Here is a 25,222-nt window from a genome sequence, read left to right on the forward strand (position 1 = left end):
GTTCATCAGGAGCTCTGGCAGAGGGCTGAAGCTGTCTCTAAATGAATGTGATTCATTGTGAAATAAGCACCGACAAATCCAATTAGTTTAGGCCAATGTTGTTGTTGATAACACAGACACAAGGTCTTTCACACATATGCCAGACACACACAAACATTCAAACTACACTGTCAATGTTCCAGGGCCCCAAAGCAAATTATAATATTGTGTCGTTGATGGTAATTCTGATAGTGGTAGTGACATTGGTGGTGGATACTGGTGCTGATGTTGGTAATAGTGGTGGTGCTCATGACACTGACAATGGTGGTGGAAATGGAGGGGGTAATAATAGTGAAGGTACTGGTGATACCTGTAGTGTGGGTATTGGTGGCAACGGTGGGCTCTGTAATGCGGTGATGGTATTCGGGTGCTGATAATGGTGGTGGTGCTAATGCCAATGTAGTCACGCTGGTGGTAATAGTGGTGCTGGTTATGGCTCAGGTGGTAACGGTAGTCATGGTATTGGTGGTGCTAATGGTGCTAGAAATAATGGTCGCTGTGATGGTGGTGTGGTGATAAAAGTAGTGGTGGTAGTAATGGAGCTGATGATTCGCCTGCCAGCACGGTGCAGTCGGCTAGAACAGGAACAAGGCGCAGTGAATCTCTGAAGACGACGCTGGTGCAAAACAGAGGCCAGGGCTGCTGTATAGAAAACGAAGTGCCTGAAAACACCTCAGGAGGCAGCAGGTGACTCACCCTTGAAAACAACCTAGTGTCCAACACGCATGAGGGGGAAAGCTGCGAGCACAGGGGGTGGTTAGAGCAGCAGTTCAAACACTGATGCACACTCCTTTGTGGTTAGTGACTATCCCTTTAGGATGTGGAAGCAAACATATCAGGCGAAATGCCGTCATTCACATTGGCTCGCAAGCCAAAATATTGAATGGCTGTCTTGTGGGCTACTACAACATATAACTACCCTGCCTACGTGTCGACCGCTGTGGAGGGCCGATTCATTCTCCCCCCATTGCCCTGAATCGAAGATTGCCAGTAATTGTGCTTGGAAACACGTTTGGCCTTAAAGGGCACACTGCCACTGCGCCTAAAACGTGTCATTGATGAAGCTGTGTCTCCCACTGATATACCACTCTGCCTGACCTGGGGTCAGGCCCTTCGATGCCACAGTGGGGGAGGAATAAACTCCAATGCAGCAATGACCGAAGTAGTCTGACACAAAATCCCTTTGTATGCGGTATTACTCACAGCGGCGGTGTGTACATTGGGGGCGTTGCCCCACCGACCGTCACCGTCACCACCACCAACTTCCTTAAGTAAATATAAATGAAAAACAAAGTCTTGTGATGGACGCCCGACTCGAGGCAAGCAGTCAGACACGGACGGCGGAGGGGTAGGGCTGCGGCAGCTTAAGTGACTGACTCAGCGCCGCAGCCTGGCACCACTAGAGCACATGTCCGCTTTTGGGCTGGTCATTTTTATGAGAAGCCCGAACATGCGTAGCACACCACCTTCCCGCAGAGTGACTGGCGAAAGAGGGACCCAAGGGTGCTTCACAGAGCAGCCCCATGGTCTCATAATGGGCGGTGACTCACTCTGCTCTTAGGCAATCCTGGTGCTGCAAGCAGCGCCAGGATTGGCTGAGACACCGCAAGCCTGAGGGCAGGTCCAGGAATAACTGAATGTTGGCTTAGGTGCCCGCGAGGGTGGTGGCACTTCATAACACCTGAGGTTCTGTAAATTACGAATTCGTTCGTGCTCAGCCTCCATTTTGTGATCGCCACCATTTCATGTTTCACTCACTCAGGCAGCTTGGCGAACGCGATGTTTTTGTCGTTTCTGCCTTTGCGTGTCAGGTGGCTTCTTTGTTTATGTTTACTAACGAGTGTCAGGGTCTGGCCGAGTACACTAATTCCTGTCTGAGCTGATTAATCCCCGTCCGGACTATTTGTTGGTTCACAACATTGTTTCCTTTAGGTTATCTTATCTGCTGTCCTTCGCTACATGTCTCATGCATTCTCCTGTTTCACGACTGTCCTTCTACAACACGCAGCAGTGTTTTCTCTACTTGTAAATCGCACTGTGTGGATTCATTTGTAATTTACTTAAGGGGTCGAGTGACAAACGAAACCGGGAAACTTGAGTTGCTTTAGTCTTAAAACATTGTTTGAAACGTTTGCCTATAGCTCATGCGCTTGTGTGATTGCATTTTGCATTGTATTGTATCATATATAAACCTGTGCGCCACGGAGTTAAGTGGCAGTCTCTTTTGAACCTCGTTGTACCAATGACTTCTAAGACCACTGTACTAGCTGCAGCTAATAAATACTATCTTCTACGCCAGACGAAGAGTCTGTGTCTCTGTTTCTGACAAGGCAGGTGAATCCCGGGGATTTTAGGTGTACCCTGCGCCGCCGGGCCTTAAGGCTGCAGTTCTCCAACTGGCGCCCAACATGGGGCGACTTCAGCGGTAGCGGTTGAGCCCGAGGGTCGTGAGGAGCCCTGCAAGAAAATTCCTGAGGAAGTGCTCCACGTGATCGACCCCTGTATGTCGGAAGTGGACAGAAGGTCTTTGACCGTGCGGGTACTCCTCTCCGACGGCTGCTGACGACTGCTGCCCTGACTGTCGCCCTCCAGTTGGAACTCCCACTTATGAGCTCTATTCGAAACATGGCATTGGTCCCATTAACTTTAACGAAACATGGGTCCGATACACGAAGAATAGTGGAGTTTTGAGATGGCCCCAAAATGGTAGTTTTGACCCCGCTATACTAAATAATTTGGAAACGATCCTGTTTAAAAGAAAAGCCCGGCCGGCAATGTTTGACTCTTTTCGCCTTTGGCGTAAAGAAGCCAAACAGAAAGAAATCAAACAAGCAAAAAAAGATAAGAAAGCACAAGACATGTCGATTTTACAGGCTTGCCAATCTTAGAGCTGGTACTATTCCCTGAGGGCTCCAGATCAAGAACGTACCCGTAATTTTTATGGATGATCCAGTCTACCGAAAAGGATTCAGCTTCATCAGTACTAAATGCAGCAGGGACCTGATGGTGCATACTGTAGAAACTGCACAAAGGATCTTGAAAAAGGAGGAGGAGGAAATTGAAGAGCAACTACGAGCAATCAAAGACAATCACACTGAGAGTGAAGCAAAAGCTCTCCTAGAAAAGATTGATAAGGAATTAGTCACCTTTAGAGATAACACAATCAATTTCAAAACCTCGAAATTCGAGAAGGATCAAAAAAACTTCAATATTGAGACATACCTCAAAGATGAGTTCTATTCCAAATCCGACCCCATACGATACCTTAACACCAACCAGGGTAGATCAAAGAAATGGTTCACCACATTCTCCGAGACATCTTCTTCGGAGTCAATGGAGGATTCGGATGCCGGCGAGGGTCCGTCTAACAGGAACCAACAGAACAGAAATACCCCAAAGAGGCCTTTTTTAGGCCAGGGCCAACAGCAGAAACGGACCAGATTCAAACCCCAGTGGGAGATGACGACCCGCATCACCATTGCCATCCCAGAAGATTATAAGATCACACGCAAGGACCGTACCGGCCACACAGGAGGAGGAATCGATATCGTCCATAAAAAATCAATCCGCATCTCAACCAGCTCTGACGCCAACCTCGCCAACTCTGAACACCTTCACTTCCAGATCCACATCGACCCCAAGACCACACTCAGAGGCACCCTCCTCTACAGACCACCAGGACCCCGCGCAAAATTCAGTGAAGACATCACGGACTTCATCACTCCACACGCGCTCCCCTCCAAAGACTACATCCTACTGGGAGACCTCAACTTTCACCTTGAAAAGATCAACGACCGCAACACCACCACCCTTTTGGACAACCTCGCCAACCTCGGACTTAAACAACTGGTCACTTCCCCCACCCACATCGCAGGTCACACACTCGACCCCATCTTCACCTCCAGCAATCATGTCTCCTTCAGCCACACTACGGATCTCCTCTGGACTGACCACAGCTGCGTTCACTTCACCTACAACAAGCCAAAACACATCAACCACCCCCAACCAACTCTGCAAAGAAACTGGAACAAAATCACCATCGACCAGATCTCCTCATCGCTCCTTCTAAACACCCCAGCCCACTCTTCCAACCCAGACCAAGCCGCCGCCAACTTCACCCTATGGTTATCCAACACCGCCGACACCTTAGCACCACTGAAAAAACGTCAAAGCAAACCCGGCAGCAAGAAGGCCTCATGGTTCAACGATGATCTTAAGAAGTCCAAGAAACTCTGCCGCTCCCTTGAAAAGGCCTGGAAAAAAGACCCAACCACTAGCACCAAGGACGCCTTCAAAAACGCCACCCGCACACACCACCAACTAATCCGAAAGGCCAAGAAAACAGCATTCAAGGATCGACTTGACAACAACTCCCACAACAGCAAGGAACTTTTCAACATCGTCAAGGAATTCACCAATCCCTCGGCCAACTCCAACGACATCACCCCCTCTCAAGCCCTCTGCGACTCCCTAGCTTCCTTCTTCCACAACAAAATAGCAGACATCCACAACAGCTTCGACAACCAACCCGGAGACCAACCCACCCGACCATATGCTGAACATTCTCCCCCCTTGAACACCCTCAACGGCTGGAACCGAATCTCCACTGAGGACACCATCCGCCTGATGAACTCCATCCACTCAGGATCCCCCACAGACCCATGCCCTCACCACATCTTCAACAAAGCAGACTCCATCATAGCACCGCACCTCCGAGACGTCATCAACTGCTCCTTCAACTCCGCCGCCTTCCCGGAAAACTGGAAACACGCTGAACTCACCGCCCTTCTGAAAAAACCCACAGCTGACCCCACCGAACTCAAAAACTACCGCCCCATCTCGCTCCTTCCATTCCCGGCCAAAGTAATCGAGAAAGCTGTCAACAACCAGCTCGCCGCTTTCCTCGAAGCCAACAAATCCCTCGACTCCTCACAATCCGGCTTCCGAGCAAAACACAGCACTGAGACCGCCCTCATCGCAGCAACAGACGACATTCGAACTCTACTGGACAATGGAGACACAGTCGCCCTCATCCTCCTCGACCTCTCTGCAGCATTCGACACAGTCTGCCACAGCACCCTTTTACAACGCCTCAGAAACATCGGAATACAAGGAAAAGCACTTGAATGGATCACCTCGTTCCTCACCGGAAGAACCCAGAGAGTCCGCCTCCCACCATTCAAGTTCGAGGCCACTGAAGTCATCTGTGGTGTACCACAAGGATCCTCACTCAGTCCCACCCTCTTCAACGTATACATGAGCCCCATCGCACGCCAACACAACCTCAACATCATCTCTTACGCGGATGACACTCAACTAATCCTTTCTCTCACCAATGACCCCAGCACCGCCAAGACTAACCTACACGAAGGAATGAAAGAAGTTGCCGAATGGATGAAACACAGCCGTCTGAAACTGAACTCGGATAAAACAGAAGTCCTCATCTTAGGTACATCCCCCTCTGCATGGGACGACTCCTGGTGGCCGGAAGCCCTTGGAAAAGCACCCATCCCGACAGACCACGCACGGAACCTAGGCGTTATCCTGGATTCTTCACTCTCAATGAACAGACAAGTCAGCGCCGTATCCTCATCCTGCTTCAACATTCTTCGCATGCTCAAAAAAACATTTCGCTGGATCCCCACCGAAACCAGAAAAACTGTCACCCATGCTCTGGTCACGAGCCGATTGGACTACGGAAACACCCTCTACGCAGGTATTACCGCTAAACTCCAGAAGAAACTACAACGAATCCAAAACGCCTCAGCCAGGATCATATTAGACATCCCGCGCAACGAACACATCTCTGGTCACCTGAAAGACCTCCACTGGCTACCCGTCAATAAGAGGATCACTTTCCGACTGCTAACCCACGCACACAAATCACTCTACGACATCGGACCAGAATGCCTCAACTCACGACTGTCCTTCTACACCCCCCCCGCCAACTACGTTCTTCCAGTCAAGCCCTCGCCACTGTTCCTCGCATCAACAAGACCACCATGGGAGGCAGATCCTTCTCACACCTGGCTGCTAAAACATGGAACTCACTCCCCACTTACCTTCGCCTTACCCAGAACCACCTAGCATTCAGAAAGCAACTTAAAACGTGGATATTTGACAAGTAATCCTCTACCCTTCCCTAAGCGCCTTGAGACCCTCTGGGTATGTAGTGCGCTATATAAATTCTTTGACTTGACTTGACTTGACACTACAAGTTGTAAAATCATCTGCCATTATAAATATCTCGGGGAAAGTTTTATCACAAGCCGAAAAAAAAGTGTTGGAACTAGGGCTCTCTTTTGTTCCTGGTATTGCTATGGATTTCACCAGAATCAAATTGGAGGTAATGGAATTCTTCAGGAAAATACGCCTAAGATGGTTTTTCAGAGACTCGCCTGACCAGGTTCTTACTGAAGCATCAGGCCTGAGGAACAAGTCCACGTTCTGTCCCCCCAATTACAATATCTCTAAGAACATTCTTGCTTTTGAGCGCTCTGTCATGTCATCCCTGAACACGCTTGAGAAGAAACGCCCATTTGTACCAGCCAATATCACTAAAAAACAAAAAGAAGCCATACATGAACTAAAGGGTCAACAGGAGGCGATCATAAGGCCAGCAGACAAGGGAGGAGCAGTGGTTCTGTGGTCTAAGGACCTCTACAGAAATAAAGGACGAAGTCATGTCTACAATCAGGAGTGGTACCGTCGTATCACACAAGACCCTACTGCACAGATACTGGATGAAGTTATCAAACTTGTAAATGAGGCCAGAGAATCAGGAATACTGGGACCAAAGGAATCAGAATACCTCGTGAAGAAACATCCACGGATTCCTCATCTTTACTTTCTCCCGAAAGTGCGCAAAGACTCTAAAACACCCCCGGGACGCCCCATTGTGTCTGGATGTGATTCGGTTCTTGAGCCGATCTCACAATTCGTTGACATATTTTTGAAACCCCTTGTGGTCCAAGTTCCATCGTACCTGAGGGACACCATGGACTTCATTAATAAAGTTGAAGGACTCAAGTTTGACCTAACTTCCCAACTGCTTGCCACCAGGGATGTGTGTTCCTTGTATACACAGATACCCCAACAAGACGGCCTAGATGTCATCGAACTATACTTGGAAAGTAGACCCCGTCCACATAGGGTCCCCACTGACCTCATCATTTTGTTTGCCACGCTGGCCTTGAAAAAGAATTTTTTTACATTTGAAGACGAGATGTTCTTACAAGTAAAAGGCTCAGCGATGGGCTGCCCTTTTGCGCCCGAAATGGCTATTCTCTACATGGGCCAATACGAGGAGAAATACATATATAATAACAACCCCTACAAAGAGCATATTGAGCAATGGCTCAGATATATAGACGATGTCTGGTGCGTCTGGAATGGTCCTACAGCTTTACTGGAAGAATTTCATGTATGGCTCAATAACAGAAGCCCTGACATAAAATTCAGTCTGAGTTATGATTCTAAATCTTTACCCTTCCTGGACGTGGAGATTTCTGCAAAAACTGATGAACTCTCATGCTCTCTCTATCAAAAGAAAACCGATAAGAACAATGCACTCCACTACAGGAGTTACCATCCCAGGAGTCTGCGGGATAATCTCCCATACGGACAATTTCTCCGTGTTAGGCGGAATTGTTCATCAGTACAACAGTTCGATCTTCATGGACAAGCGCTAGCAGCCAAATTGCAGGAAAGGGGATACCCTCACAAGATGCTCAAGCATTCTATGAAAAGAGCTAGATGGACGCCCAGGGAACATCTACTGGAGAAAAGATCAAGACCAGCGACCCAAAGGATTGTTTGTGTATCCACCTTCGGACCTCATACCAACCAGTTGCAAAAGATCATCAGGAAGAGCTGGCATCTGGTTGAGGAAATCTTACCAGACGTAGGTGTACCATTGTTTGCCCTCAAAAAGAACCGGAGCATAGGCCAGATGATCACTTCCACTAGGCCTCCAGCCAAAAGAGATACCCAAAGTACCATCTTCGGGTCCAATCCCGTGAAGGGACATCGTAAATGTGGGACTTGCACTGTTTGTGACATCACAATGGAAGGTTCCCTTTTCACTGACGGCAACAAATTCTGGCGCCGTGATGAACATACCAATTGCAAGACTAAATACACTGTGTATGCGATTCAATGTCCCTGTAAAAAGTTGTATATTGGGAACACCACGCAGGAGGTTCGTCAAAGAATCATACAACACAGGTCCCGAATAAACAATAAGAACTTAACGGCACCTTTGGTCTCTCATTTCTTACAATATAAACATTCGGTGAATGATATGAGATGGACTGTGCTGGCAGTCATTCGAGGTGGTAGTGGAGATCCTGACACACGACTTTCCCAAAAGGAAGCGTATCTTATCCTAAAATTTGATACATCGAACTCTGGCTTCAATGAAATGTCCGAACTCTCTAACTTAGGATTCTAGTTCCAACCGAAGCCTGTTTTCAGAATCTTCTCCAGCCTGCTCTGGCAGGTTCTGTTTTCAAGCTGTGCTGCTGCTGATTTCTTTCCGTGAACCAGGGTTGTCCTAAATACCAATTTCCTTTCTCCTGCGTCTTTGGAAACTTTGTGTCATATTTCTTTTCCTGTACTACTGTCACTTTCATTTCGCAACTAAAGGTGGCATCGGACTTGTGTAATATTTTGAGCAATACCTCTAATGGGTACTGGCAGCATAGTGCTTTGTAACCAGGGATATGTCTTATAACACAGGATTTTACTGCAGGGCACAATCACGGCTCACATTAATAGTTCTGGGTGAGACCAACACGAAATGGGTGACTTATGAAAAGGACTCCATGTTCTAATATGTTGCAAGTTTCAGATACAGGTTCATGTTCCCGGTACAATTTGGATTCTATGTTATAATTGTTCAAGCTCTGGATATATGTTGATGCTCTGTGATGTTGTGTGTAACTCTTTCCACAGACGTGCCCACTTTGACGAAGAAGTCAAATCGTGATTCAGACACGATTCTGTCATTTAGTAACTCCCTCGCGCCTCCATTTCTCTACTTACCGGTTATATGGAACTACGAGTACCATGAATCTCTGGACTGACACTTAGTCCCTCTTCCATTGTCACGCCCTCCAGTCAGTATCTCGTCTGATCTACGAGCGAGAGGCTCATTCTGTGACTTTGTTTCCAGAAGCGACTAAGAATAGACTCTCTCCCCGAGAACTCTAAGTAAGTAGCATCCCTGCTGCCCTGATTTCTCTGCCCACAGGCGCAATATGTTAAACGCGTCCTAATTGTTCCGTGTTCGTCTCCGCTTTTCCACAGTGGTACGCAGCAGTTTGATTCCCGCCCCGCTGCCCGGATTTCTCCGCGGCTTGGCCGTTCTTATAAGAGTACAATTTGGGTGAAGGTAGGAAACGTCCTGCTCGTGCTATACATGACTCTCTGTACTATAAACTTTACTGTAAACTTTACTTGCCACACTCCAACTGCCCCTCAAAGTGTTGTCCTTCTTTTCTCTGTTTTGGCACCCAGCCTTCTCAAAAAAAGAAAACGACCATGTGTATTGCCCCTTGAATTGCGCACCGCGTCCTGGGCGCTCTGTATCCAGACACCGTTGCTACTGCATACAGGTATTTGGTTTTTTCCCCACTTCCGTGTCTGTGCTTGCATTCCAATCATGTACCCTACAGCTCTGAATGCCTTCACTCTTGCCTTTTCAGAAAACTTACCTACTTTCCCTCGTGCAGCCCCTGAGCTGGCTGATAAGGTAAATTTCTTTTTACCTCTGGGTAGAGAGACAGAGAGTACTCTCTTAGTATGACAATACAAACAATATATATAGTTTTTGACACCACCCCCTAATTCTTTTTTCAGGTAAACTTTTACCCAGTCCCTGTCTTGAGGAGAACCCATTCTTATCACGGTTCGAAACGCGTTGACCCCAGCCTGTGTCAAGAAAGACGGGTGCAGCTAGGGACTAACTAATACCACTTGTGTGGGCCCTTGCTGTCAATCTATAAAATATCCTACCACAGGTGCTGTGAGACAGGCAGGCAAATCCATCCTAGATCCGCCTGTCCACTGGTTTTCTAGCTAAAGGACTGGTTATCTCCACTTATAAATGGTGCTTTTTCTGTAAAGGTTGTTCATGTTGTAATTACTTTGCAATGTAATTTGTTTCAAGTGTTTTTGTTGGTGTCACTTAATCTTGAGTATTCACCTTAAATATCTGTATACTTGTATATATTGTACATATTCTTGTATGTTTTTGAACTGACTGTTTAGATAGAAAGTCCCCTTGATGTCATGTTTCTGATGAACTAATGCAAATTGATTCTAAATGACAATAAATTTGTTTGGAATATAAAACCATTGGCCACGCAGTACGGTCTGGCTGTGTGGACCTTGAATTCTCTTGAAATAATCCTGATCAGCTATTTCGTTCTGTTTTTCAATTGTTGAGATCCAGGCTGATTAGTAGTAGGATCCAATACCTTCATGTGTACACGATTTTACAGGCTGGCCAGCAGTTTAAAAATAATGAAGTAGATGGTGCGAAGGAGGTACTAGAGAGACAACATCGTATGGTTATAGATAGATGCTATCCGATGCTGCCTACTTCCTCTTCAGATAAAAATAAGGAATTAGAAGAAGATGCCCTAATGTCTTGTTTATTGAATTCACCTCTGCCCTATGCCCAAAATGCTAATGCACCCCCGTTACCCCCTCCCATCGCTCAACAAGTGGTTGCTCAATTGCCGATTGTTCAGCAACCGGCTCAGCCTATTAATGCTTCTCTGCCTGCTTCTGCCCCATCCTTACAGTCTGTAATTCAGCTCCCACCTTCTTCCGCTCTTACTCTTCAGTCAGCTACGTTCCAGTCTCCGATGCCTTCTACATCTGTTATGCCTCCTATTCTTTTGAGAGATTCTCCTACTTCGCAGAGGAGGGTAGCAGAAGCTGTTTCAAGTTTCTTTTCTTCTCTTCTTGGGTCTTTAAACCTGTCTCCAGCTTTCTCTAAATACAATCTCGTTGTCAACTTCTTCTTACGGACGAGAAAGTAGTGTTGGGTTCTCTCGCTCGTAAATGGATTGAGCATGGACTAGAATATAGTATCGAAGATATCATGAGTTGTTTCTATCAATGGGGAAACCCACGCAGAGATATGTTTTCAATGTTATGTGTCAAACTCTTATTAGAGGTTGGGAAGATATGGAGTCGGATACAGTTCCTTCGGAACTACTGAAATTACAAGCTGATTTTGATAAGGGTTTTATTGTAGGATCTCGAGTTGAAGAGGCAGTGAATAGACTCATTGCGTTTCGAACGATGTTCTTGTCCCTGTCCTTTTCCGAGGCTGATCCCGCCAATAAACAAGGTAGTAAGAATTATCCAATGCGTGAGGTTCCTCCTGTATGGAGAGAAGCGGTGAATGGTCCACCTCCTGTCGCTGCTCATTTCCAGCGTATATGGGTCCACGAACCCTGGAAAAGGTCTGAAGTATTGGCTCTTAAACAAACTCTTCTGGACCCCCGTACAAATCCTGCAGGATATTACAAAGAATTGTCCCAAACAGTTGACGCCTGTATTATGAATTTGGCCGACATTGATATGTTATTTGGAAATGTTGTTCCGCAAGGTATATGGGCACGGATTCGTAAGGAAAATCATGAGGCTGAAGTAGGTGGTGATTGGGCTGCTATTAGAGCTGCGGATGCGAATCAGGTGGATGGTGCGAAACCCGAGGATTTGATTACGGCTATTCCAGGTAGAATAATTAAATTGATGAAGACAATGATGCCTGCGGTGCGAGTAAATTGGGATAAGCTGGCTGCATGCAAGCAAAAGAAAGATGAGAAGTGTCTTGGATTTCTTCACTCGCTTCGAAGAGACGTTTATTGACCACAGTGGTCAGGATTTGAGTATAGAGGGTGGTCAGCGATTGTTTGTGGACAAGTTTGTATATAATTTGCTTCCCGAGTTAAAGAGCTCCGAAAGCGCATGGGCTGTCTCTTGCCCTGCTAAAATATTGGCTACTGCAAAGTATTACGAGAATAGAGATAAGGAGGAGAAGGAGAAACAAGAAAAGAAAAACAGAGATTTGAAAACGAAGGTTCTTTTGCAGCAGGCGTATCCGCCTCGCTCGAATCAGCATCAGCAACCTTCCCAGTTTCAGCAGCCTCCACAGTTTCAGAGATTGCTGCAGAAGCCCGAGTATTTTACGCCGCGACCTTCGTTAGGTCCTAATCAATGTGCATATTGCAGGGAAGAAGGAACTTTCAAGAATAATTGCCCGGTTTTATTACAGCGTAATAATGGCATGTCCGCTCCCCGAGGTCGTGGTAATTCTCAGGCAGGATCTAGAGGTAGAGGACGTGGTGCGTCCTCTCAGGAGCAGCGTTCTTTTCCTCCATCTACCTCGAATTACTTTGATCAACAGACAGTTCCGTCCACACAGTATTACAATGATGATTATCACATTGAAGATAGGGCTGACGATTTTCAGATTGAATAGGATAGCAATGGACAAAGTAAGGGAGTTGTGTCGATTCCAGTAGATCAAAATGGGCCGTACGTCAATGTCAATACTATGGGTGTTTCAGAACCGTTTCTTTTAGATACTGGTGCGATGAGAAGTTCTATCATTCATTCTAAACTCCCTGGGGCACCTTTGTCTGGCTTAATGAATACCTCTGTGGGATTTTCTGGCGCCCCTGTCCGTAATCCGGTCTCTTGCCCCTTGCCTGTTTCCATTGGTCCTTATGATTTGGATGCTTCACTTATTTTGACAGCTGGTTGCAGTGAAAATTTGCTGGGTCTGGATTTGTTGAAAAGACTGCATGCAACATTGTATTGTTCTCCTTCTGGTGTGATTCTTACGTTGGGAAAGAAATTGACGTCTTCCATGTATTTGTCCCGAGACAAGTTTCCACCCGAGTTGCATTCTCTCCCGGAATGTCTTTGGGCCACGGGCCCGAATGACGTGGGTCATCTTGCGATCCCACCTTATGTTGTCACAGTTGAAGAGAATGTTAGAATGCCACGCATTCCTCAATATCGCATTTCTAGTGATGGAGAGAGAGCACTGTTGGCTATTGTTGATGATTTTATTCAGAAAGGTGTGGTCGAAGAAACGAGAGGCAATGTTTGTAACAGTCCTGTTCTTCCGATCCTTAAGAGAACGGATCCCTCACAGCCTCCTGTCTATCGATTTGTTATTGACCTGAGAGAGGTCAATAAAATAGTTGTGCCACAGTTCCCTGTTGTTCCGGACATTATGGCTTTGTTGACCATGATTCCTGCTTCGGCAGCTTGGTTTTCAGTGATTGATTTGAAAAATGCTTTCTTTAGTATTCCTATTGCTGAAGAAAGTAGGGACATCTTGGTTTCTCTCTAGGTGGCCGAAGTTTCCGATTTAAAAGAGCTCCTCAAGGCTACTGTGAGAGTCCCTCCATCTATAGTAAAGCTCTTAAGTCTCAACTTGATACTTTTTCTTTGCTTCCAGGTGCTACGCTTATTCAGTATATGGATGATTTGCTGGTGGCTGCTGATACGGAAGATGTGTGTCAAAGTGTGACTGTTGCATTGTTGCATCATTTGTCTGCTTTGAATCAAAAGGTGTCACCCTCTAAGCTGCAACATGCCCGCCAAGAAGTGACCTATTTAGGTCATCTCTTGTCGAAGGAGGGAAGGCGATTGACCCCAGAACGTATTCACGCTATTTCACAGATGTCTGTACCTACCACACAGAGAGAAGTGCGTGCCTTTTTGGGTATCACTTCCTACTGTCGACAATGGATTCCCAATTTTTCACTTTTGGCAAAACGATTGGTAGCACTAACGTTGAAAGATACGCCCCATCCGCTCCCTTGGACGGATGAATGTCAGAAAAGTGTTGTTGAATTACGTACTGCCCTGTGTTCTGCTCCAGTGTTGGGTACCCCAGAAAATAGTAAGTCCTTTACATTGTACGTTCACGAGAGAGAGGGTTGCGCGTTGTCAGTTTTGACACAGCAATTCGGAGATAAGCAGAGGCCGTCCGCCTATTTCTCTGCTACACTAGACCCGGTAGCAAAAGCTTTGCCCAGTTGTCTCAGAGCTACGGCAGCTGCGGCAATTTCTATTAGACAGTCTGCCAGATTAGTGTTGGATAACACACTTATTGTTATGGTTCCACATGCAGTGGATACCTTGCTGAATAGAACCAAGATGCAACATCTCACGAGTGCTCGTTTGTCTGGTTACGAGCTGACATTTCTAGCGAGTCATGTACATAACAAAAGATGTAACACGTTAAATCCAGCTACACTGTTGCCACTCCCAGATGAGAAAGACGATCAGGAAAAGCATGATTGTTTTCTTCGGACGGAAGAGGAAACGAAGGGTAGGATTGATATAAAAGTCACTCCACTCAAGGACCCAGACGGGATCCTATGGGTGGACAGTTCTTGTTTTAAGCTTCCAAACTGAGAGACTACTTCTACCTATGCTGTCACCACTTTATGCACAATTGTTGAGACGGCACGTATCGGACACAATTCAGCCCAAGCAGCGGAATTGATAGTCTTGACTAGAGCGTGTGTGTTGTCAAAGGGAAAGAGAGTGAATGTGTACACAGATAGTCAGCATGCTTTCGGCGTTGCGCATAGCTTCTGCAAGTTATGGAGGGAGAGAGGATTCTTTACCTCTCATGGGACAAAGATTCAGCATGGTCAGTTAGTGACTGATCTTCTTGAGTCACTTATCTTACCTACACAAATAGCGATCATAAAGTGCAGCGCACATAAGAAAGTCACAGATGATGTGGGTCGTGGAAATGCATTTGCAGACGAAGTAGCGAAAACTACAGCTAGAAACACCAATAGTCGAATGTATGTGGCAGGTCCTGCAAACTGGGTCAGGGAAATTGGAATGTGTGAAGACACGATTGAGAGTGTGAAAACGATTCAGGGAGAGGCTACTGAGAAGGAATTGAGTATGTGGAAAGAAAGTACGGGAATGTTAGATTCGATGGGTTGTTGGACGGAGTTGTCGGAACATCAGCGATGGTTGTTACCGGACGCTTGCCAGTTGTGACTATGGCTCATGATCCAGCTCACATTAGTGCAAAAGGCATATGTAAGCTCTTGGCTCCGGTATGGCAGAATGAAGGAATTCCGAAATGTGCAGAAAATGTGGTTAAGCATTGTATTGTTTGTTTAATGCATAACCCAGGAAAGGGGTACCCCAACTCCGGCAGGTTATTTTGCTCCCCCGTCATATCCTTTTGAGGTGTTGCAGATCGATTACATTCATATGGATCAATGCAACAACCTGAAGTATGTTCTGGTGGTGGTATGTGCCTTTTCCCGCTGGATAGAGGCCTACCCCTTGAAAGATAACACTGCTCTGTTGACTGCTAAAGTATTGATTAAGGAGTTCTTCCCCAGATTTGGTTTGCCGCGCATTGTCTGGAGTGACAATGGAAGTGAATTTATGGGCCAGATTATGCAGAAAGTATGTTCTGGTCTTGGTATTAGACAGAAATTCCAAGCGGCAAACCATCCACAATCAGCAGGTCTGGTTGAGTGTTACAATGGTGCACTCAAGCTTAAGCTGGCCAAGATTCAAGCCAGTACGGGTCTTGCCTGGCCTGATGCTTTGCCCCTGGCTCTTTTGTCAACCAGAACTACTGTGCACTCTCGTATGGGACTTAGCCCATATGAAGTGGTATTTGGACGCCCAGCTAATGTTTGGGGCGTCCCCCGCCCCAAAAGATATTCAGTCATACCATATCCTCTGCTAATTGACTATTTGCATGACTTGACTACTAAATTAAGTGTTATTCGCCAACAGGTACAAAGTGTTTTGCCAGAGGCCTCCACAGACCCAGGTCACACCATCTTGCCCGGTGACGGGGTCTGTATAAAGAATTTTCAACGGACTAAGAACTTGGAGCCTCGTTGGTCTGCGCCTACGCAAGTTTTGCTCGTCACCCGCACGGCTGTGAAAGTGGTTGGCAAGCGCAACTGGGTGCATGGCATGTACTGTAAAAAGGTGCCACTGCCATTACCCTTCGACCAGTGGATTCGCAGTGGTGTAACGGAATCGGACACTGCAGCGGTTCCTTGTTTTGTTCCTTTCAGTGATGCTCAAATTTATGGGACTCAGTCTGAAAAAGCAGATGATGATATTCTCCAAGCCGCTGTGCCTGTACATCGTCGAATAGACACTACCGATCCAGAAACCCTATTCAAGGATCAGACCGTGCCGAGCAAAACACGTTACAACTTAAGACCGAGAGCTAACAAAGAAAACTGAACACTTTGAAAATTTTTTTTTCCTTTATTGCTTAGAGACACCTTTTTGGGTCTTTTTGACTTTTCGTTCCTTTTTGGTGGGATATTTAGTACTAGATGTGCCATCTGTCTCCGTCGCAGGGTCACGGTAGGAGACTCAGACAGTAACCTGATTTTTGTTCTTTTAGTAAGTGGCTAGCGCCTCAGGTGCCTCAGGATATACAGAAGTGAGTAGCTGAGTGATTAAGGAAGATTGCCGTTAGCGTCATTTTTTTTAGATAAAGATGGACGGTACAACAATTGTAGGTAGGGATAATAGGAAGCAGGAAATGAGATCGAAGTATTGTAAATTATTGCGTAGTCGATTTGGCGTAACTTTGTGTGTTCTTATGTTTTTGTGTATTTTATTAGCCTGCAGAGGTTGGATCGTACATGTTTGCAATTAAAAAATGTTGCTAATTCTACAACTTCTTTACCTCCTCGTCTTTCTGTCTTTTCACACAAAATGCATACTCTACCCCCTCATGAACAAATAAGATGTGCCGAATATATGAACAATACGTTCGTCCAGTTGTTGCACCAACATCAGTTGGCTATCAATATGACTGACTGTTGGGTGTGCGGACTTATGCCACACAATACACAAAAGGGGATGCCATATCTGGTTCTTCCCTTCTCATACGAAGGTTCAGCCTGGGCTTATCTGACTATGTTTTTGGCCGCATACCACAACAGACTTAGAAGCTCTGTAAGGACTTCAGGGAACGGATTGAATTGTATCCATAGCTCCTTGATTAAAGGAATAGTGGTAATGGCTAAGATTATAGAGAAGAACAAGATTCCGTTACATGAGAAGAGAGCTTATGACGGATGGAATGTTACCCACTATGTTTCTATCCTTGGTGACAAAACTAAGAAGGGTGAGTCTTCTCCAGTATGGACTGTGCCCCATCAAGGTCATTTTTGTCTCCAAGTCAACAGCAAGAAAGCCGATATCAAGCAGAAATGTTTATACACTTATATTTTCTGATCCCCTGATTTACCTTCGCTAGTTCCGTCTCAAGGAATGTATTTTGTCTGTAATGACCGAGCTTATACTTGGCTCCCTTCTAACTTTTACGGAACTTGATACATAGCTTTCCTTCTTCCTCCTACATATACGGCTCAGTCAGACCACCACAGAGTTAGACATAGCAGAGGTGTATTTGATGCCAAAGATACGGCAGAACAACAGGGAGGAGATTTCCTTAAAGGATTCCTTCCCTTTTGGGGCTCGATGGTCAACAGCAGACACATTAGGCAACTGGTTCGAGTAGTTGAGACCACTATTAATGTTACTGCAGGTGCGATAGGTAATATTACAGCAGAACTTCAGGCAGACCGACTTATGACGTTGCAAAATCGGATTGCGCTAGATGTGATCTTAGCAGATCGAGGAGGTGTCTGTAGATTGATCGGATCTAGTTGCTGCATTTATATTCCAGATGACGCCCCGGCAGTATACCAAGCCATTTCCAAATTGCACACGGTCTCCGAGTCGATTCATCAGGACGAAGTAGATTGGTCTTTTATGAGATGGTTTTGGGGAATATTTTCAACTTAGGGATGGAAGATCTTAACGTTCCTTGGAGCAATTTTGGCCATCATATTCTCTAGTTGCCTATGCGTCCAATGTGGTCCTGCAGTTTGTGGCCTATTGGCTACTCTATGTGTTCCACAATCTCTGACTCAGAAGACAGAGAATATTAGGATGATGGTGCAGCAACAGCTTGAGGATTTTATGAATATCAGTGTTGATTCCGACTCAGATTAGCATGAGTTGGTTTGTTTTTGCCTGAGTAGTGGCAAAAGGAGGGTCTGAGGTTCTGTAAATTACTAATTCGTTCGTGCTCAGCCTCCATTTTGTGATCGCCACCATTTCATGTTGCCCTCACTCAGGCAGCTTGGCGAACGCAATGTTTTTGTCGTTTCTGCCTTTGCGTGTCAGGTGGCTTCTTTGTTTATGTTTACAACGAGTGTCAGGGTCTGGCCGAGTACACTAATTCCTGTCTGAGCTGATTAATCCCTGTCCGGACTATTTGTTGGTTCACACCATTGTTTCCTTTAGGTTATCTTATCTGCTGTCCTTCGCTACATGTCTCATGCATTCTCCTGTTTCACGACTGTCCTTCTACAACACGCAGCTGTGTTTTCTCTACTTGTAAATCGAATTGTGTGGATTCATTTGTAATGTACTTAAGGGGTCGAGTGACAAACGAAACCGGGAAACTTGAGTTGCTTTAGTCTTAAAACATTGTTTGAAACCTTTGCCTATAGCTCATGCTCTTGTGTGATTGCATTTTGCATTGTATTGTATCGTATATAAACCTGTGCGCCACGGAGTTAAGTGGCAGTGTCTTTTGAACCTCGTTGTACCGACGACTTCTAAGACCACTGTACTAGCTGCAGCTAATAAATACTATCTTCTACGCCGGACGAAGAGTCTGTGTCTCTGTTTCTGACAAGGCAGGTGAATCCCGGGGATTTTAGGCGTACCCTGCGCCGCCGGGCCTTAAGGCTGCGGTTCTCCACACCCACACCTCTTACACACCATCCATGAGCGGAGGCAGCGCGGTACCCAGGACTCCAGGGGAGTAAAGTAGGTACTATTCCCCACCAGGCACCCGTGAACACCTCTCCCCTACACCCCCAAACCCCCCCCGGCCCCCTTGTGTTTCCCTGAGCATGCCGGCCGCGGCTGAAAGTATTCACAATCAAATAGCACAGCAGTGGCTTGCATATGCAAATATGCGCACCTGCACCCTGAGTAGCATTGAAGCACTGAAAAAGGAACATGTCCAACAAGGTGTAATCAATCAATCAATCAAGAAATGTGTATAGCGCGCTACTCACCCGGAGGGTCTCAAGGCGCTGGGGGGGAGGGTCCGCTACTGCTCGAACAGCCAGGTCTTGAGTTGCTTCCTGAAGGAGAGGTGGTCTTGGGTACGACGGAGGTGGATGGGGAGGGAGTTCCAAGTCTTGGCTGCCAGGTAGGAGAAAGATCTTCCTCCCATGGTGGCTCTTCGAATGTGTGCGAGGGCGTGACTGGTCGATCGCAGTTGGCAGGTGGGGGTGTAGAAGGTCAGGCGGTTGTTGAGGTACCTGGGGCCCAGGTCGTGGAGGGCCTTGTGTGCATGGTTGAGGAGACGGAACGTGATTCTCTTGCTGACGGGGAGCCAGTGCAGGTCTCTCAGGTGTCCGGAGATGTGGCTGTGTCGGGGGATTCCAGGATGAGTCGTGCGGAGGCGTTCTGGATGCGTTGGAGTCTTTTCTGTAGTTTGGCTGTGGTTCCGGTGTAGAGGGTGTTACCGTAGTCCAGTCGGTTGGTGATGAGTGCTTGGGTGACCGTTCTCCTGGTTTCAGTGGGGATCCATCGGAAGATCTTTCGGAGCATGCGTAGGATGTTGAAACACGATGATGAGACGGCGTTGACTTGTCTGGTCATCGAGAGGGAGGAGTCCAGGATGAAGCCCAGGTTGCGTGCATGGTCCGTTGGTTTGGGTGCGCTGCCGGGGGCCACCAGGAGTCGTCCCATGCAGAGGGTGATGATCCAAGGATGAGGACTTCCGTCTTGTCTGAGTTCAGTTTCAGGTGGCTGTTCTTCATCCACTCGGCTACTTCTTTCATCCCTTCGTGTAGGTTGGTTCTGGCGGTGGCAGGGTCGTTGGTGAGGGAGAGGATCAGCTGGGTGTCGTCGGCATAGGAGATGATGTTGAGGTTGTGTTGGCGTGCGATGGCTGCGATGGGGCTCATGTAGACGTTGAAGAGGGTGGGGCTGAGTGATGATCCTTGTGGTACACCGCAGATGACTTTGGTGGCCTCGGATCTGAACGGGGGGAGGCAGACTCTCTGGGTTCTTCCGACAAGGAACGAGATGATCCACTCCAGTGCCTTCTCTTGGATACCGACGTTGCTGAGGCTTTGTACTAGGGTGCGGTGGCAGACAGTATCGAACGCTGCGGAGAGGTCCAGGAGGATGAGGGCCGCTGTTTCCCCGTTGTCGAGTAGGGTTCGGATGTCGTCAGTGGCTGCGATGAGGGCGGTCTCGGTGCTGTGGTTGGCTCGGAATCCGGACAGTGAGTGGTCTAGGGATCCGTTCGTCTCGAGGAAGGCGGCAAGCTGTCTGTTGACGGTCTTCTCGATGACTTTGGCAGGAAACGGGAGGAGCGAGATGGGGCAGTAGTTCTTGAGGTCGGTGGGGTCTGCTGAAGGTTTCTTCAATAGGGCGCTGAGTTCGGCATGCTTCCAGCTTTCCGGGAAGGTGGAGGTGTTGAAGGAGCAGTTGATGATGTCCGGGAGATAGGGTGCGATGACGGACTCGGCCTTGTTGAAGACGTGGTGGGGGAATGGGTCGGTTGGCGATCCGGAGTGGATGGTGTTCATCGTGCGGATGGTGTCTTCGTTGCTGACCGGTGTCCAGGCGTGGAGGGTGATGGTGGGGGCGCTGGTTCTGTGGTAGGGTGCGTGGTCTGTTCGCCGAAGCTGTTGTGTATGTCTGCATTACTAATGTCCTACGTAGGAGGGCCGTGTTATTAATGCCGAAGCATGTTTCATAATAAAAACAACTACCTTTTTTTCTCTTTCTTTACATTAGTGTCGTATCCGCTTGCATCATAGTACGGGGCGGAGCGAACAGAAAAATACTCGATGCGAGTTTACCTTCTTAAAAAAGAGAGCGGTAAAGGTCGAAGAGGGAGAAATGTATTACATAAATGCGAATATTTTAGTCACGCAAGTATGCACAGAGCACTCCTTCTCTCACAGCCGTCTGCAGAAGGCGGGAGCCTTGACAGGCACGGGGCACAGCAGCAGAGCCCGCGTTTTTGGCCCCACAGGAAGGATTCCCAGAGGACCCAGAATCGTGTTCTCTCTCACAGTCTCACAGGACTAAACACAGCACTGTCTTCGCCTCATGCTGCACTGTTGCCTATTCTCCAGCCAGGCCCTCACTTAAAGACTCTAGGGCCGTTTGCAATGCGCCCAGACACACCATTTCTGTGTGGATATGTGGCGTTACTTTATACTCTGAGATGGTAATATCACTCGTCACTAAATGCAAATATGTGTGTTCAATCATCATGGAAATTTACCTTTGTCACGTGAAGCACTGTTTTTACTCCTTGAGACAATCGTACATTGCGGGCTCTGGGCTCAGTGAGCCAAAGACAAGAAAGAATTTGGAAATCACAGGCCTGACTAGCCAAACTCCTTTATTAATTTTTAGAAAACAATAAACACGTTTATTAATATCAAAGCTCTCTGAAGAAAATGAATACCTTAAAAGAGTTCATTTGAATGGAGCATTTGGGTGCAGTGCACAATGCAACGCTTTTCTTTAATCCAGTTTTTTTCAGTAGAACACTTTGAACAATTTAATATGGCCCTTGTTTAAACAACAACAGACCTCTTTATGATCTAATATTCGTGCTTTTTCAGGTTTTACTTTTAAAATGTTAAAGAACAGTGCGTGAGGTGTTCTCATCCTCCCCTCCTGTCTTTAGGCTGGCACTTGACAGCAGGTGCTCTATTGGTTTAGTGCACTGAATGTGTAGCTTTTAATGCTCTCTTGGGGTTGCACGTTGTATGACCTGCTAGGAGCATGGATTGGGTGTGCTCTTGGCGCTTTGCATGGTATGCTCCGTGGTGCTTTGCTCTATTGTTGCAGTAAAGAACCCCCTCCCCCCTCCCCCCAACTCCCCGTAGGTGGTTCGGGCTCGCTCGCTACGCTCTATCGCCGCAGTGCAGTGACAATTGTTTCACGGCCCACCACTTTCAAATGTCACCATCCCCCACTGACTCACTGTATTCTTTTTTGGGATTCCACAGGCTGGAGAACAAACTAAAGCTGTCTCTAAGAATGTACTACACTCACACGAGGTTAATGGATCGAAACCTGGAGGATAATTCTAGAACCAACAACTGCCAAACCACTGATTAGGTATATTTTCTTCTTGTCGGGCCATCCCCCCAGTAAACGCATACTATCAATACGTTTTTGCAAATATAGATAAGAACAACAAATTATTCGAAAGGCCCGTGTAACAAAAAAAGGGAAAGCAGAAAGCTGGAGACGGCAATGTCCAATGAGGAATCAGAGAAAAACAAATAGGTTGACTAGAAGAAATAACTATTCAATTTACCTCCCTTTGTTATATAGATAGACTATGGATTGTCAGCACCCTGAAGATACCGAAGGGACATACACAGCGCTTCACAAAACCGCCAAATAAATTCATGGGCAACCTCATCAATCTCATTCTGTCTCCACATCTAATACATTATATTTCATGCAATTTTATTCGCTGCCACTAGAGGAGGTCATAATACTGCAGAACACTTACCATTAGGTGGATAAACAACAGCATATTCTTCCAAGCCAAGCTTTCCTGAAATTGAAAATGACAATTAGACACCATCACAGGGAGTGATATTATTATTATCTAAGATTGGAACTGAAGTCACTTTAAAAGTTCCGAGTAAGTACAGAATTAGGGCATTTATTTGGCTGTCTCGGGTATTTGCTGTTAGGTAAAATGGTCAGCACTGAGAAGTCACAAGCATTACAAAAAAGAATTAAATGTTTAAAATAAAAGCAATTGAAAACCATGGCAGTTAGACATAGCATAACGCAAATACCTCGCGAACCCTCTAGCTAATGCGCTTCGATAACAAAGCTTGACCCCTTCTCCAACCAGGGGCGTAGGAGACACTAAAATTCTGGGGGGGACAGGGACAACCTTGTGGATTTTCCATTGACCCTATACAAATCACCACCCGTTGAACAAATACATTCGCATCGTTTTGAAGTGAAATATTGAGAAAAGCAGGCATGTAGTCACAGTTTGCATGTATGCTTTATTGTTGTTTACATTCACATAGTAATCAGACCAAATGTTAAAAAAAAAATGTATACGAATCTAGCATCTTCATGCACCAAGCAAAAAAGGATGCTGACTTCGGGTGAGGGCATCATGGTTGTAAGTGCATTATGGCTTGAAAAGTACTTGCTGCTGCATTCCTGGTCTCCAGAAATTTTCAGGAAATAATAAAAATGTGAAGATAACTTCGGTGATTAATGATCTTTATTGAGAGAGATCAGAGGTCTGAGTACTGGAAGTTTTGACTCATGATAAGGTAGCCACAGTGGGGTAATATGCCCGCTACAAAGATCGTGTACCACGCAGATCACAAAATGCATATAATGTAAATAGGTCAGTGAGATACTGCTTTTGTCTGAGAGATTCTTTTGCTATTTGCAGTTTATAAGTTAAAATCCTAACACTGAAGAGTGAGCTATTAACCGTCATCAAAGAACTGCATGAAAACTGCAAGGTATAGATTAGAACGTTATGATTTTTACCCAGTCTTTCATTATCCTAAAGTTTGAAAATGGGTTCATTAGGACAGAAATCAATTCTGATTATTAAAGAGAACCCCCAACCATGGTGTTATGTTTTAAATTCTGGGTTTGTGCTTCTCTAGTGTTGCAAAGCCATCTGTGCCCTGGACACTCCCCAACTTTTTGCTGACTGGCACTGGTGGTACCTGACTCTGTAGTCCTGTAGGTATAAGGAGGATCCTTATACAGGCCCTGGTACTGGAGAAATTGGCCAGTTAATGTTTCCATTGCAGATCCCCAGCCCATAGGTTAACATTGCAAGAGGTTATTAATTAATAACTGGAGAAAGGAAAGCCATACAACTAGGATTAAAGGACCCAGACGAATGTTAATGATAAATTCAACAATGTGATATTGTTGAATTTATTTTAAAATGTACAGACAAGAAGTTATAAGATTTTCTTGTCTGCAAGCCACAATTCAGCCCTTAGTGCCCTGCCTTGATTTGTCAGAGGTAAATGGATTGGACTGGCTGTTTGAAGAGGAGATAAATGACCCCTGGAATTAGATGGCCTGTCTGAGAGTAGAGGTTGCTGGGCATAGGAACGCCAGAGCCAGGGGGAGTGGTAGTAAACGATGCTCTTCAAGAGAATGAGACAAGCTGGAAAAATCACTTTTATTTATGTAATGTAATGTAATGTAAAGTACATTTTTATAGCGCTGCTACCACTCCAAGGAGTATCTTGGCGCTCAACACCAACTCAGATGGAATAGGTTGGGGGGAAATGGAGGCAAACTTAGTCACAATGTGCTTTACACCAGTGCTCTGCAAGCAACATCAGTAAGGGAGAAAATCCATGTTTTAAGTGCCTTTCTAAAGTGGCTCTCATTGGGCATCGATCGGAGCTGCGACGGGAGTTTATTCCAGGCCTTGGCGCCTAAAAGGAAAAGAGATTTTCCACCTTTGGTTGCCAACTTAAATCTGGGTATTACCAGCAAGTTCTGATTTACATCTCTACCACAGCCGGATGGGGGGATTAAGGAGGAATTCCCAGATGTAAGGGGAGTGGACCTAGGTATATGAAGCCATCTTGTAGGCTGGTTGAGTTAGTTCTGCTCCCTCTGCTGGAAAATTAGCCATGATGAATTTTGGAGAAATGATGCTCTCTTTGGGAAAATAATGCCCCACTTTAGAGGATGTGGTCATACCCTGGAGCATTGCCCTGCACCTCATTGGACAGGAGTGTCCTCCTTCTTGACCCAGAGAACTTGGAATAAGTATCTGAAAGGGACAAAGCCTCTCAGATGATGCTGGTTCAAACTTGGGAGAAGAAGGGTCCCTGCTGAGGAGTTTGATTTGAACCAACCAGGCTCAGGACTGAGGATTGTGTCTGTTGCACAATCTGGAATTACAGTCCTATGGACTACCTTGCTTCAAAATGACTAAAGAGTGGACTCCCTGCAAGCTGAAGGTTAACAGAGCTAACCTGGCCCACCAAGAAACCCCAGCCTGGAGAACTACCAGTGAATTTGAAAGGGT

At 46.3% G+C, this 25,222-nt stretch overlaps 1 protein-coding gene across 2 annotated transcripts in view; it reads right to left on the minus strand.

The window, feature by feature from the left end:
* Nucleotides 1-25,222, minus strand: part of TBC1D19 (TBC1 domain family member 19) — a 989,099-nt gene that overhangs the window by 202,998 nt on the left and 760,879 nt on the right. For both annotated transcript variants that reach the window (XM_086964506.1, XM_086964505.1), the window contains one exon: nucleotides 22,685-22,729. In XM_086964506.1, the coding sequence (XP_086820632.1) occupies nucleotides 22,685-22,729 (45 nt within the window). The remainder of the gene's footprint in view (nucleotides 1-22,684; nucleotides 22,730-25,222) is intronic.

Source organism: Lissotriton vulgaris, chromosome 3_2 (genome assembly GCF_964263255.1).
Source record: "Lissotriton vulgaris chromosome 3_2, aLisVul1.2, whole genome shotgun sequence".
Classification (NCBI taxonomy): domain Eukaryota; kingdom Metazoa; phylum Chordata; class Amphibia; order Caudata; family Salamandridae; genus Lissotriton; species Lissotriton vulgaris.